General features: G+C 35.4%; 1 protein-coding gene across 4 annotated transcripts; it reads left to right on the top strand.

Moving 5' to 3' along the window:
- Positions 1 to 80: 80 nt before the first annotated feature.
- On the top strand, positions 81 to 15,509 carry LOC18435580 (uncharacterized). Of its 4 annotated transcripts, none has more exons than XR_016045369.1 (13): positions 81 to 403; positions 1,733 to 2,141; positions 3,156 to 3,402; positions 4,353 to 4,465; positions 6,484 to 6,563; positions 7,584 to 7,725; positions 8,502 to 8,582; positions 9,853 to 9,957; positions 11,399 to 11,581; positions 11,990 to 12,100; positions 14,510 to 14,649; positions 14,983 to 15,049; positions 15,168 to 15,509. XR_016045369.1 is itself a non-coding variant. In XM_088852977.1 (13 exons), exons 5-13 carry the CDS (start codon positions 6,527 to 6,529, stop codon positions 15,282 to 15,284), a joined length of 960 nt encoding a protein of 319 aa, XP_088709103.1. In that variant the 5' UTR covers positions 81 to 403; positions 1,733 to 2,141; positions 3,156 to 3,402; positions 4,353 to 4,465; positions 6,484 to 6,526; the 3' UTR covers positions 15,285 to 15,509. The 4 variants fall into 4 exon arrangements, 2 of the variants coding, with proteins under 2 accessions (XP_088709103.1, XP_011623847.1); XM_088852977.1 differs by having other exon boundaries at positions 7,589 to 7,725; positions 12,008 to 12,100; XM_011625545.3 differs by having other exon boundaries at positions 12,008 to 12,100.
- The last annotated feature ends 730 nt before the right edge of the window (positions 15,510 to 16,239 follow it).

Raw genomic sequence — 16,239 nt, 5'->3', positions numbered from 1 at the left:
GAGAAAGCGAGTTGCCAAGTTTTGTTTCAAACAGTTTATCACAGTACGTGGATCCAAAATAGATACTTTAGTGAGATTTTGTTGAGAGAGATAGTGGGAGACAAACACTTCATTTTAGAGAGAGAAAAACACTTCCATTGAGACAGAGAGTTGCTACGCTATTTTAGAGAGAGAGAGAGTTTTGCTAACGCTCAGGCTTGCATAAAATCTGTCCATCGTATACGTGAGGCCGCACAGCACGAATTTCCCGCTAAAATACCTTAGAGCAAAGTTGGTTGCCGCACTTCTAAAAAGCTCCAACTTAATTTCTAATCTCTCTCTCTCTAAAAATTGTCTCGGCATTCTCTCTCTAAAATTGCTGGGGATCTCAAGTCTCATACCTCACCTTCGACATTATCACAAGGTATGGTACTCGCCATTTTGCAATAGATGTTACTCGCCATTTTGCAATAGATTTACTTTTATCCCTCTAAATTTTTTTTTTGCTCTCTCTCTCTATTTTTTTCTGAAAAATTTTCTCTCTCTAAATCTCTGAACTCCCAGATTGAGCTCCATTTTGTAAGTGTGTTACCATGAGTGCATTATTGATCTGGTTTTTTCTTTTTGGGTAATTTATTGATCTGGTTTTTTCACCTAACTGGAATGGGTTTGTTGATTAGGGTTTGAGATCTGGTTTAATACGTGACAATTTTCAGGTTGGGGTTATTGTTAAGGGATCTTGGTGCATTACGGTTCAATCTCAAGAGGGAATTGCATAATTTCTGGTTTCATACAGGGATTAATGAGTTTCTTTGGTAGATTTGCTGGTTTTCTTTGTTTCTTTTTGAAATTATAATCAGCCAGTATCCATTTTTGCCTTCATAAGCCATAATTTTACCTGATTTTGAACTGATCCAAAGTTTTTCTGGTGTTTCTTCTTTTTCTGAGAAAATTTAGGTGAAAAGTTAGTATAAGAAGCTTTCTTGTCTCAGTTGGCCCATTGCCAAGATTTTGAGAAATGTCAATTGAGGCATGAATATATAAAACGTTGGCACACATTTGATCAACGTGACAGTCATAAACCCCTAAAATTTTCTATTCAATTAAACCTTAAAATGGTTCAGAGAATTAATTTCATATGGTCTTTGTCTTTGTTTATTCATCAATCCGAGAACACCATTTTTTATTTGCGGAATTGGGATCTGGGATCTAGTGTCTTTATGGCGGATTGGAGTCATCTCTAGTTGATTTTGGACTCAGAATGTGTTTGATGCAATTTATATGCAAAATTGAACTTGTTTTTTCTTTTTGGATATTTCACTGGTGATACTAACTTGTGTTTAGTCCTGAATTTGTAAGTTACCTCCCAATGCGCCACTATATTTGCCTGTAGTTTCTAGTTAAGGGTAAGATCAAAGGGGGTCATATGAGTTATGGTTGAAGAGTTGTTTTCTGGTCTCCCCAATCTAGAGTATGTAATATGAACTATGAAGTCAGTTTTTTTGAGTTCGAGAACTTTTTTTGGGATTTCCATCGCATCTGTGAGTATTTTCAGTTCAAGAAGAATTTAGAATTTCATGGCATAAGCATGTGTATATTTTAACTCATTTTTGTTTAGTGTGCTTGATGCCGGTATTGATGCACAAATGAAATTCGTTGACATTTATATTGATAAACATATGCTGTATGCTCAAATTGTGGAATGACTTTATGCTTATTGCTGCTTAGTTATTTTATTTTTTGATGCTTTCAGGAGGTTGGAAAACTTTATGGCCATGGTTGACGAGCCACTATATCCAATTGCTATCTTGATCGATGAACTGAAAAATGAAGATCTTCAACTACGGTTGAACTCCATCCGTAGGCTTTCAACAATTGCACGGGCTCTTGGAGAGGAGAGAACCAGAAAGGAATTGATCCCATTTTTGAGTGAGAACAATGATGACGATGATGAGGTACTGGTTGCAATGGCAGAAGAGTTGGGGGTGTTTATTCCTTATGTGGGTGGGGTGGAGCATGCTCATGTTTTGCTTCCCCCTTTGGAAACACTGTGCACTGTAGAGGAAACTTTTGTGAGGGAGAAATCTGTTGAATCATTATGTCGAATTGGGGTTCAAATGAAGGAAAGCGATCAGGTTGACTGGTTTATTCCTCTAGTTAAGGTAAGATATATTTGTGTATACCCTTTATATTGATATACATTTTATTTTAATGATTTTGCTATGATTCTTTGTGGGTCTTTAGGATCCACTATAGGTTTTTTGGGTAGGTCATAAGCAGAATTTGACATGAGATATGTTAGAATCCACCCTGTTGGAAACATGACATTGATATGAAATATCATTTAGAATTTATCTACTTAAGTTAATAAGAAACCTGTGTAATTGTTTCCTAGATTGTTATATCCCTTGAGCATAGAGTTGATATTATTTCCATGACCAAAACTAAGATTTAAAATTGATTTTTCTTATTTTTGCACTGCAATAGGACCCCTGATTGTGGAAGGTGTCTTCAAAGACAATATCTGAACTCAAAGAGCTAAAATCTTGCGCCTGTCAAAAAAAGAAAACAAAGAAAAGTGCTATCTTGCATATAATTTCAAAAGGTTTAAAGAAAGGAAACTACCTTTTTAGATAGATAGAGGGAGTGGAAATTGTTTAATGTTTTAGATTGTGCGTGAAAACTGCCAGAAAAGGCATTTGTAATCATAGGCTATTCTTGTTTTTTCAGCTGGATTCAGGTGTGATATCTTGATGATTTTCTTTATTTTGATACATTTTTCTCTCATTAGATTTGTTTTCTTGTTTCTTCATATGTTACATAAATTCATAATTTTCATGTGCTTTCCATAATACCTAATCTGTACTTCAGGGTAATATTTTTTATTTTCTTTATTGTGATACATTTTTTCTCTCATTAGATTTGTTTTCTTGTTTCTTCATATGTTACATAAATTCATAATTTTCATGTGCTTTCCATAATACCTAATCTGTACTTCACGGTAATATTTTTTATTTTCTTTATTGTGATACATTTTTTCTCTCATTAGATTTGTTTTCTTGTTTCTTCATATGTTACATAAATTCATAATTTTCATGTGCTTTCCATAATACCTAATCTGCACTTCAGGGTAATATTTTTCGTAGCCCTCACCTCCTTTCCTTCCCTATCTTTAGAGACTTGCAGCTGGTGAATGGTTCACAGCGCGTGTTTCAGCTTGTGGTTTATTCCATATTGCTTACCCAAGTGCCCCAGAGCAGTTGAAGGCAGAGCTAAGATCAATATATACCCAATTATGTCAAGATGATATGCCTATGGTTAGAAGGGCTGCTGCTACAAACTTGTCAAAGTTTGCTCCTACAGTTGAACCAAGTTATCTGAAGACAGACATCATGACAATTTTTGAAGATCTCACACATGATGGTATGGATCCGTTATGTATGCCCCATGATAGTTTCCATAATGGAACTCAAGTTTTATACTTTAGATGTGTTTCCCTTGGTGCTTTACTTGGTAATTCTTATAGTGACATTTAACTCACCCTTTTATCCTTCTGTTTTTGCGGAAAGAACAAACATTGGTTTCTTGTTTTTGAATTTTGCTATACTCTATATCCTGAGCAGAGTAACGTTCTCCACTGAGACTGTGCTTATACTAGCTTATGAGTTATTTTGGATATGAAGGTGAGTAATATTTTATCTTGCTTTATCTAGACTAGAATTTTATTACTGAAATTGTTCTGGGTGAGTGGGAGGAATATTTTCTCTCAACTGTACATCTAGACTGGTATCTCATGAAGTTCTGCTTTTCTTTGTTATGCCACAAAAATGGCTCAGTTCATGTGATGTAAGCAACCAAGTGCTAGAATTAAAATTGTATTGTTTATTGTCAATCACTGTTTTCCTTTCAATATGACAACTAAGGATGTTCTATTGAATACATTTCAATTACCTGGAGCATATGTTCGAAATGTAAATGCCTCTGATTGTCAGTTTCAAATGCCATCAGTTGTCTAAGATAAACCATGGTCATCATGGTGGACATAGAAAAGGACATTGTTCCATGTGATCTGTATTCTAGTCAACTTCTTCTATTCCAACAATTTTAGAGTCCTCTACTGATTTATGTGTGAATTATACCTTGGATCTGGCATTCTAAGTCATTACAATTTTATATAAATGCGTTTTATGAGGTTGCCTTTGAGTTAATTTTATGATCTTTCATATCAAGTGGGCAAATTTAGATTGATATTCTTGTCGTATTAATTATTATGTTATTCTTATCACTGCACTGTGTCTTCCTCACGCTTCTTTCAGTTATTATGACCTCAGTATATTTCTATAGACTAACTTCTTAAAACACTGACATTTCAGATCAAGATTCTGTAAGATTGTTAGCGGTTGAAGGTTGTGCTGCCCTTGGAAAGCTGTTGGAACCACTGGACTGCATAGCACACATCCTCCCTGTCATTGTTAATTTCTCTCAAGTATGATAGTTTTGAGAGTGTATATCTCTTTTATTTACCTCTTTGGACTTCGTCAAAATCCTTATTGCTTCTCTCTGTTAAAGCCTTTTGTTTAACATTTCATGGATTAGAAAAAGATGGATTTCTCGCTGATGTTTCCTCTGCTATTTGTTTCTTCCAGATATCAGGCAGCTTATTTGCATGTATTTGGTTTAAAATGCATCACTCTTTTATCTCATTTTTTAATGTGTTAATATGTTAAACTGCTAATGCTCTATAAATTCTCTGCATGCTTATTTATAGGACATATATTGGGGGAGTTTTTATCATGCTGAATGTGCCTAGGGTACATTGTCCTGATTATGTTCATGCTGGTGATATTTCCAGCAGTAAGCCTATGCATTTCAGAGAATGTGTGCTTCTAAGTTTTTCTTTTTCTTTTCCTTTCCACTGCTATATTATTTCTTTCTCTGGCCTTTGAAGGACAACAACAGTTACAAATCAGACAGTTAAAAAATTGGTATATTAATAACTATTGTTTCACACACTATCTTTTAAATGCTAATAGGTTTGTGTTTTAGTTTTCTTGAATCATGCATTTTGTTGTTGTCTTTTGGTAATTTATTTTTAGCACTTTCTTCTATGTAATTAAGCTGAACTTTATACTTGCCTGAATAGCAGAATATGTTGCTGTTATCTCAATGTTTTCCTTTAGCTTCTACCATTAGTTATATACAAGGTTGTCAAATGCGGATACAGACTTGATGTGTTAGGGGGTCTATGTGCTATGGGACTTGCAACCCACACCCACGTCATTGCTGAGTGCTGATAGAATTTTTAAGATAATATAAAATATAAGAATGCAAATAATAACATGGATATGTGATTTATGTGATAGTAGGCATTTTAATTTAGTATTTTTCTCTAATATATACCCTGTTTGAGTCTTCGGTAGAGAGTAACTTATATATTTCCTGTCTCTATTCTCTAATACAATTAGATCTTAAAATAAATTGATCCAACCCATTAATTAAATTAAAGAAAGCACAAAAGAATATGCAGCGTACCAACCAAGCACTTAAAAAAAAATTAGCATATAGGAACTAAACACACTGTAGCATAGAGTCAAAATGCCAAATGCCAAAGAGTCAAAAGTACTTTGCAAGTGCATGATATCCAAAGACCAAAAGTTCATGGCATAAAAACAAAAAAAGATGACTAGTTTCTGGTTCCGATGTCGAATATCCAAAATTCCAAGAACTTTTGATTCTAGGATTACTCGATAGGTCTTCGCTTGAAATCCTTCTAGGCATAACGCAAAAACATTTCAAGGTTTTGCCTAAGGAATCTAATCTAGTTTGTCGAATGTTCGAGATCTTAATCCCTTTAGAACCGACAAATATTGATTCTAAGGGACCCAAGGGGGATTACAGTTTTGGCTCTGCTCATGAGCACTATCTCCTCCCAAGATGAGGGGCTGTATGTGTGGATGATGCGCCGCCTATGCGAGCACATCTAGCTGGCCCACATAAGCGGCTTATGGCTGCCACACTTTGGTGCTGCTGCAAAATGTGTTATGCAGCTTCATCTGATAACTATGGTGAAGTGATATTTATTTCTAGCTCTCTGTATAACTTCTGAGAAGGTCACTAGAGTAATACTAAGCTTTTATGTGGCACTTTGTAATCAGTTGGAAACAGTCCAATATGCAATATTGTGTCAATGACAGTGAGAGTTGTTGTTTGAATGGGTATCTTTGGAAAATTTCTGATCTCAGTTTGCGAATTCTGCTAGTTTTGCTTTTATATTCATTGGGTGTGAGATATATCATATGCAAAGGGCTATTTCATGGCCATAAAGTGGCGAGAGTTGGGTTTGTTGTTTGTTACTACTGCACTTCATGATGAAGAATTATTTATAATTTATATTCAGGTAGTAGAACTGTACAACTAACAAAGATTTAGAAAATAGCGTAGCATGCGGTCTAGTGTAGTTTGACAGAATATCTGCTGATTAATGTATGTGATTTCCTTGAGCAGGATAAGTCTTGGCGTGTTCGTTACATGGTTGCCAATCAATTATATGAGCTCTGTGAAGCAGTTGGCCCAGAGTCCACGAGGTAGTAGTGTTTGTGTTCTTGTGAAGCAAGTTGCAAGTTTCCTTATCTTTTGGTATCACACTGTGAATGTGGTTGCTTTCCTTGAAAATATGAAATGATGTGGGTTTAATGATCGTTGATGTACTAGCTTTCTGAGAAGAATCATGTGTGCTACTAGTTACTTCTAACTAGTATCATGCACCTATGGGTATAAACACTAAACATGATGTAGAAAGTATCTTTATGGGTAAATGATGAGCTAAAATATAGTGTTAACACTATACACTACTACAAACCTTACTAAATATATAGATGAAGTAAAATCTAGGAAGAGAAAGGGATCCCAAATATTCCTTTGGATTGCAGCTTAAGGTCCTGGTGGACCTACCTTCCTCTTTCCCTTCCAAATGTTTCCTGATAAGGTTTCTTGTTTCTCCTTGTTGTGGCCAGTCGAATTTCTGAATTTTGAAGGTTGATGCTGTGAGGTCTCATTTGGTATTGGAATGGCTTCTTAAAAGACAAGTGATTCACAGTCCCTCTATTTGAAACCCCATCGACTGTGGGCGGTGCTCAACCCTAGGACCTTTACCGTTTATTGCCACGTGTAAACAGATGACTTCAGTGCCAATTTTGTACGAAAACACAAATTTTTGTAAGCAGTAATTTCTATGTGAATGCAATAGTGTGTATTTCACTCAAAAGAGAAAGTGAATTAGACATCATAGGAAGGTAAATGGAGATTAAGGAAAGCAGAAAGAAGAGATAATTAGGAAAGGCTTAATATAAGTAGAAAAATGGGAGGTTTTGAGGAGAGAAAATAGGGAATCAGAGATAATAGAATGTGGGAAGATAATAGTAAGGAGCATGCTTATCACTATAAAGAGAAAGAGTCAGAGCCTAAGTCTAAACTTATGTGAACCTTTTATGTAGGTTCAGTTTTTACCTGGGAGAACTATGCTTTAATATATAGTGGTTTGATTAAATCCAGTACACTACAATGCATGAGTTAAACCAATTTTGATTAGCTTTTGCTTGTTAAAGGGTAGAATTAGTGCCGGCCTATGTTCGGTTACTTCGAGACAACGAGGCAGAAGTTCGCATTGCAGCTGCAGGAAAAGTAACCAAATTTTGTAGGATTTTGAATCCCCAGCTCGCTATTCAGCACATTCTTCCTTGTGTGAAGGTTGGTTTGCTTCACATTTGATTTACTAAATGCTTTGCCATAATTGTTCCCCCAACCGTGGGGTTACTTATCAGTTTCAAGGATCAAAACTGTGATCATAATGGATATATCAAGTCCTGGCCTAGCCCATCATAATGGGATGGCCATTATGGGTACTTGGTAAAGATAAGTTGATCATCATCATCCGAGCCTCATCCCAACTATTTGGGATCGGCTTGGTCAAGATAGGGTGGTGATATGATCAAATATCTAATATTCTCTAAAACTTATCGGCCAATATGTATGTGTTAGGCCGATATATGGGACATTTATATTCAATACGTAAAAATGTAACACCCCTTCTATTTTCCCAATTCCCATCCAATATATCAGCCAATATTGTTTTAATGTACCATTTCTTGTTGAACCTTTCTTTATGTTGAACAATGGAAAATGTAATACAATATAATCCAATGGAACATAATAAACCAGAGTCCATTGTGTCGTTACCATCCATCGAATGATGGATGGTGATGAAAAGGGAGCGGTGCTCACCATTTAGGTCATGTCCTGTACTCTTCTGGTGGGTCCCATTCTTGCCTCATGATTGTCCATCAATGTGATGGATGGACAATGGTTATTCCCTGGCCTTTAGTTTGTTACCTACTTGACCTTTAGCAGACTTACTAGTTCATTCACTTATTTCTTGCATCTATGGTCCAATGCAGTTCTCTTTAGCTATCTTGGTCAAATTGTTCTTTGTTTACTTGTGACCAACAAAGTTGCTTTTCATGCAGGAACTATCATCGGATTCCTCACAGCATGTCCGTTCTGCTTTAGCTTCTGTTATAATGGGAATGGCACCTATTTTAGGAAAGGTGTGGTTCATTTTGTGATTCTGTTTATTTGTTTTCATTTATACCGGTATGTACTTTGGATGGTATTCTTATGCTACCATGCTGGAAGTGTGCGTGTATTTTCTTGGAAGTGTTTGACAGATGTTGTTAGACATTTAAATCAAAAGAAACCTTGACTTGGATTGACAACACAGAACTGGAAAATGGGTTGCATTTGGTACCAAAGTGATGCATTTTCCCCAGGTTTTATTCAATGTGGGCAACAAAATTAATGAAGACATGTACACGTTGTTATTATTTCCTTGGCTGCAAACTTGCACAATGGGGAGGTCTCTAGTATTTTTTCCAACTTTTGACATTTTTGAATTGGATATCATATGAGTGAGTATCAACTAATGTTTATCTTGGAGTTTAGATAGTATATAACCTGCTCCTTTATTGGCAACCTGAAGAGTGGTCCTTTTGGAGTTGAACTTTTACCCCACCCTCCATGCAAAGGTTATCAGGGTATAACTATTTCTATTTCTCCTTTGCTTGGCCAATGGAGAAAAAGATGTTTTATACTTTTATCTTGAGAAAGTGTAGGTCAACTGCTTCAAAATAAAACGATGAGAGAAGAAGAATTACAAGTTAACCATAAAAAATGATGTTCAAAGTTAACTATAACAAGGATCTGCCCAGGGAATAAGTGGTCAGGGTGGTGGGATGCTGCAATGTGATGTCTTGGGTTCCATTCCTACCAGTTCCCAAGTTAACATTCAAAACAAAACAGAATAAAATAAATAAAATGACGTTCTTTTTGTCCTTTAATTCCCAGTTTTAATAGAACTGGATGTAAATTTTTAAACAAAATGTAAGTAATATGCCAATCCGATTGTCTAGTTTATTAGCATGGAATATCTGCAATGGCACTTTCCATAATTGAACTTTTCATTCATCGCATATCTGCAAGGAATTGAACATTCTAGGTTCTCTCTCATCCTAAACAAAACAATTCCATCTTTTGCTATGCCTCTCAGAGTAGTTTCTATGAAGCTAGTCATATGTATATTAAATATTTGTCTTATCATATGTATTGTTGCCTATGCTGTTTTGTTCTGCAATGGGTAATTATTCTGAAAATTTGGTCTTCAGTGAGTTCTGGTATGAAAAAAGAAAACATAATGAAAGATAAATCTTCATTCATAATTTCTAATTCTTCTGAAAAACTTATTTTTTTTCGCTTACTTTGTGCGTGACATTTGAATTTCTTGTTATGTCCAGCTAACTCATCTGTGCTGATTTTAAACAGGATGCAACCATTGAGCTACTTCTTCCAATATTTCTTTCTCTTCTAAAAGATGAATTCCCTGATGTTCGCTTGAATATCATTAGCAAGCTTGATCAAGTTAATCAGGTTCGATTTGAATGATTTTGCTTGGTTTATATTTTACACAACCACTTCTCTCCTTAGAGATTTTTATACAGTTTTTTGAATATTGAGTAGCTTTTCATCTTTTACTACTCTCTTGTATATTGGTGCATTCCTTGATTAATTAGTTTAATAGTGAAGTTGGGGCTTTAGGTATTATTTCCATAGTTTGTTGATTAACCCTCCAAAAAATGACTGAATTTGAATTTCCTCTCAAACTATCTTCGAAGCTGAGCTTAAATTATCTGGGTGCCAGAGGTGAGCCCTGGGCCTAAGGCTTTTCCTTGGGATGGCGTCCCCAGGAAATCTTTAGCATTGACCTTGTATCTTTAGAAGTGACTCTTTTAGTGATGTAAATCTTCTTTTTTGATGCCTTACATTGGATTGAGGTTGATTATTAGTCACTCACCTCATCTGATTATTCAACAACTTTCTCTTGGGTTTGGCTTTCTCCCTTAAAAATGTGCTTCTCTCTCCTTTGAGGCTCCAACTTGTTCCAAAATGCATGTTCCGCAAAGAAGAGACATTTCTTGCTTCCATCTCGGTTATTTAGGCTTGGCATAGTTGAGTTTCAAAGGCTAATTTTTTTTTTAGTTTTGAGTAATTAATGAGAATATTATATCGTATAGAAGGAAGCTGAATGAGGGCAGGCAAAGTTAATTCCTTCAAAAGGGTAATTCATATTTCAACTTTCATTCTGCAAGTAGTTCTGCAATTAGCAATGTGTTTAAACACTCGGACCAGGCTAGGATCCGGGTCCCGACATGTGTGGGGCCCGAGATGGAGTCTGCCGGTTCTATTCAGCTGAGTTTCAAAAGGAATCGGCGGAGTTTATAAAAAATAACAAAAGAAGGAAGGCGAGACTCAGTGAGTCCTGGGTTACTGGTCCGGGACTCACCAGGGCCCCAAGTCCTGAGGGCGCACCATGAGTTTTTAAACACTGATAATCAGTAAGGGCCACAATGAGATTTGCTCGCATGTTTTGTAAACCTAATTTGATGTCATAATAAAGTCTAGACAAAAATGTCCTACTACATCATTATCATAGGCACTTGCTTCTTAGACATGGGACTTCACCTCTTTGTAAATGTAACGTATAATCTCGTGATTGCATATCTGCCTGGTGAATATTCAGCTTGAAGTAGAACTGGGAAATTCTAGTTGGGCTTTCTTATATTCTAAAAATCAATAATAGTAGGGTTTTGCTGAAACCCAGCAAATAATAAAATACTTGGAGTGTATGAACTTTAATAGGCTGTCTGAATATCCGGTTACCTTGATGAATTATCTGTTTTGATGTCATGGTTCATAAGCCCCCTATTTACTCAAAGGGCACAATTATATATTTTCAAAGAGCTGTGCGTTTAAGTTTGTCAATTTGGAGATATTTTGATTATCTATTTTGTTATGATTCTCCTCATTTCAGGTGATTGGAATTGATCTTCTTTCCCAGTCGCTCTTGCCAGCCATTGTTGAACTTGCAGAGGATCGGCATTGGAGGGTTCGCCTTGCAATAATTGAATATATTCCTCTTTTGGCAAGTCAGTTGGGTGTAGGGTTCTTTGATGATAAGCTTGGTGCTCTTTGCATGCAATGGCTGGAAGATCAGGTTTTCATTATGTTTTCCATCACCTGCTGAATTACATTACATTTCTATATGTACACATGTATCAATTATCCACAAGTAAAATGAGTATCACTTTTCCATGCATAAAGATACATAAATACATGCATGAACTCATGTTATTGCAACAAAAATGTGCACGTACGGATTCTCAGAGATTTCTAATTTAAGGGAGCAACCTTTGCCTTTCTGCGGATGATTAGACTGCCCATGCAGTTTTTCTTATGATGTTCTTTATTTTTTTGTCTATCTGAATGGTAAGCATCCACTAAGCATCCTTTGAGGATTGCTTATTTCATTTCTTACTAGTCATTGATTATACTGGTTTGCACGTCAGTGTTAGTATTATAATATGCTTTCTTTGAGTATGGTTTTGGTTTTCTTTTATGTAAGCTGAGGAAGTTATAGCAGGTGTTCTCTATACGTGATGCTGCTGCAACTAACTTAAAGCGTCTTGCTGAAGAATTTGGCCCTGAATGGGCCATGCAGCATATCATCCCACAGGTTCGTCATGAACTTATTCTGATTGGTGAGACTGATCTATATGCCCCCGATCTGTGAAATTATCGAGTACTTCATTTGAGATGAAAGAGCTCATTGATATTTATGAATATTATGTCCAAAATGTGCTTGTGATGTCTGATGTTTAGACTTAGCGCACACAAAAAAAATAAGATAAAAATAAAGATTTCTGATGGTTAGTGTCGCTGTATTCACATTTATGATGGGATAGTGCATTTTGATTCTCATCGGCTTTTAATCTATATCGATACAGTTATAATAGGCTTCCTCTCTATGTCCCTGATATTCTGAATTTCATCAATACTGCGTAATATATTAAATTTCTTGTGATGTCTATCATCATCATGGATTCATAGCCTTCCATTACAATTGATTTAGTGTTAAGCATCAAACTTTTTAGCTTTGCTTTAAAAAAGGAATGGTTTTTTTTAGGGTGTAGTTTGTACAAGGTTGAGGTCCTAAACAATCAAAGTAAGGCCTTTAATAGTGTCAACAGATGTTGTTTGAGTACTGGAAATCTTTGAAATGGCCTGGAAATTTATTTTCATATTTAATTATAAAATTTAAAGCTTCGAAAATAGTGTAGATCAAGCAGATCTATGAACACTTGAAAATCTTGAAAATTAACGGTCTACAAGATGCATTATTTCCAAGATTTGAAATCCATTTTTTCCGATGTCCATATGTCTTGAGGTTGAGATGATCAATTTGAGGATTTTTGGGCATCGTAACAACCTCATCTAGTGAACTTTTTAGGTGTGCCTTAATTTGATTGTTTAGGACCTCACCCTTATATAAACTTCGTCCTTTTCATTAAGTATATTTTTTATTATTAAATAATTACTGATTTAAGACAAGGGATCTGAAAGGCATGCAGATCCTTAGTGAGGCTTAATATATATCATCATCATCATCTAAGCCTATCCCAACTATTCGGGCTAGACTACACAAATCCTATTCGACCATTCTGCTCTATCATATATATATATATATATATATATGGAGAATTTGAGGTTAGCCCACTAGCTAATAGCTAGAGTGTTAGCCCAACAATCTGGGTCGATTTAACTGTTACGACCTCATTTTGTAATATAATTTTAGTATTTTTTTTTTTAAGAATCCAAATCACATGAAATTTTAAGCATCCACTCTTTTCATTAAGGCTCACCTAATAAAAATATTTAAAAAATAATTCGTAAAAATAAATTGACCAAAATACCCCCCTGAAAAGTTTCAAGGGTATTTTGATCAATTTATTTTTTGATATTTTTATTTGATTCTACAATTTTTAAAGAATAGACACTTAAAATTTCAAGTGATTTGGATTTGTAGAAAAAATATTAAAATTCAAATATGAAATGCAATCGTGAACATCGGATCGGCGCAACTTCAATTTAGGCCATTGGGTTTACACACTAGCTGTTAGCAAGTGGGCTAACAAGATCTTTTCCCATATATATATATATATATATATATTATTAATTTTTTGTAAAGTGAGAAATAGGAACTTTTATTAATTTTTTGTAAAGTGAGAAATAGGAACTTTTATTAATTTTTTGTAAAATGAGAAATAGAAACTTTTATTGTTTAATTATTTTGCCAATAAAAAATATTTGATATGATAAATAATTTATCCTATGCAATGGAGTCCTAATGAATTCATAAAATTGTCTTGAATTTCTCAAATTTTTGTTTTCATGGAATAGCTATATCATACTTTCTTTTTCATATTTTGATTAAGAACTTACATTCTTTTGAAAATGATTAGTACACAAAATTTTATAATATTTTAAAAATTATTTTTTAATTTGATTGATGGCAAAATTGCATTGCACAGGCTGTGGACTAGTAATTGTTCTTCTGTCCTAAATATTCGTCCAGCATGCTAGTGCAACTCTCAAAACTAAATTTATTGAGAATTGTACAAGTTTCTCTTAGAAACACTCGAGTAAGATGTACTTGTTCATTGCTGATTATCTCTATATCTTATTATAATATTAGTATTTGCTACCTTCCGACAGTATGCTGGATTTTGATATCCTACTGAAATTTTCATCGCCATAAATAAAGTAGACCTATATAGCAGACCATGCTTGGGTAATGGTAGTTTCCATCATTCAACATGGCAATGGCTGATGGTTTCTTATGGTGTTTTAAACTCTGGACTCGGGTCGGGATGCTCTAGGGTCATGGGTCCTAGTCAAGCAGGTTGACTCAGCTGTCTTAAAAAGTTTCCCAAAGAAACTTGGGAAGGAAGTGACTTGGCTAGTTCCCAAGTATTTTCACACGGACCTGACCCAAGTCCAAGTACTCCGGCTAGTTTTAAAGCACCGGTTTCTTATATGGGATTCTCACTCAACCCTTTTAACAGTTGCAATTTTTTCCTTATAGGTTTTGGAGAAGATAAACAGCACTCATTATTTGCAGCGTATTACCATTCTTCACACTATTTATCTTCTAGCACCTGTCTTGGGATCAGAGATCACATCCCAAAGTCTCTTACCAGTGGTTGTTAATACCACAAAAGACAGGTGCTTTTCATGGCTTGCCTCTTAGAATTTATTTGTTGTTTTATTTGGGTGGGAACTTTAATGCATGATACATGGTGCACCATGTTGCATCCCACTGTCTGTTCCCCAATGGAGGGTTGGTATCAGCTGTGTTGCCTATAATGTTGGTATCAGTTGTATTGCCTAATTATTTATATTCATTGGAGTACAGTAAATCTCCATTGCCCAAACTTGGGAACGGTCATTGGGCACCCATAAGGTGTACATAGACCATAGATCGATGGCATATGGTATGCTTTCCCTTTATTTTTTGTGCTTGCTAAGTAATTTGGAGAAAGAAATATATTTCTGCAGGGTACCCAATGTTAAGTTTAATGCAGCGAAGGTGTTGCGGTCTCTCATTCCAATTCTCGACCAATCTGTGAGTGATAAACGCTATCAAGAACCTTGTAATTCTCTCTTTTTGGCTGTGATTTTATTTTCTAATTTTTTGCTTTTGCTTTTGGATTTTTTGGTGTTTTTTTTGTAATGGGATTTAGGTGGTGGAGCAAAGAGTGCACCCCTGTTTGGTTGATTTGTATGAAGATCCAGATGTGGATGTGAGGTTTTTCTCTGGTTTGGCTCTTGAGGTCTGTGAACAAGTGAAGCTTTCTTAAATGGAGTGTCATAAGTATCTCTATTGGAGAAGCAAAAAGGAAGAAGAATATTGTAACAGTTGGAATTTTTAGCTCTAGGAAATTTTATTGTGGCAGGCATAGGTTTTTTAAAATTTTGTTCCATTGATTACAATTGTTTCTTCTATGTTCTTTTGGAGTGAAATCCCTATTTGGAGGTTCTTCAAATATGTAGCAATGAGATGTGAGGCCACGGTTTGGTTGGTATGATGCCTCTCTGTCTATCTTCAAAATTGTAGCAATGAGGTTTGAGCCCACGGATCGGCTGGTAATGTCTCTCTCTCTCTAATACGCATATTAGGATGAGACTAGGGCTGCCAACATGCAAGGTTTGAGCTGGGTCAGCCTTGGCTTGAGACCAGCTCAAAGTCTTTTAGCTAGGCCCAGGCCCGAAAATGACCTTCACAAATGGACAACACAAAAATTGGATAGATTGTGCTGGGTTGGACTCAGGCCCATCTTTGTTGATATATAGGTGTGGTTTGTATGGGGTCCCCACCTATACCTGGTGCACCTCTAAATTTTGTTGGAAGATACAGTTGCAGTGCTGGAAATCTTACCATGTATTGAAAATCTATGTTCAATCCTAATTATAAATTTTAAAATTCAAAGACCTTGCAAATCAAGTAGATCTATGGAGCACTGGAGAATCTTGAAAATTGACTATCAAGATAGCTTGTTGCATGATTTATTATTAGGAGTGGAATTTTTTTTTTTTTTATATACATACATATTGATCTATCAATTGGAAGGTTTACCAACTTTAAAAATTCGTTTTTATTGGATTTTTGAGGTGTATTGTACTTCTACTCTATCAATTGGAAGGTTTTCCAACTTTAGAAATTCGTTTTTATTGGATTTTTGAGGTGTATTGTACTTCTACTAGTGGGATTATGTGCATTGCACGTAAAAATAAAATAAGTGATCACGTAAAAAA

The sequence above is a fragment of the Amborella trichopoda genome, chromosome 12, assembly GCF_054954075.1.
Source record: "Amborella trichopoda isolate Santa Cruz 75 chromosome 12, AtrichopodaSantaCruz75HAP2 v2.0, whole genome shotgun sequence".
Classification (NCBI taxonomy): Eukaryota; Viridiplantae; Streptophyta; class Magnoliopsida; order Amborellales; family Amborellaceae; genus Amborella; species Amborella trichopoda.
Note: the sequence above shows the minus strand (reverse complement) of the source record. Positions and strands in the feature narration are given on the sequence as shown.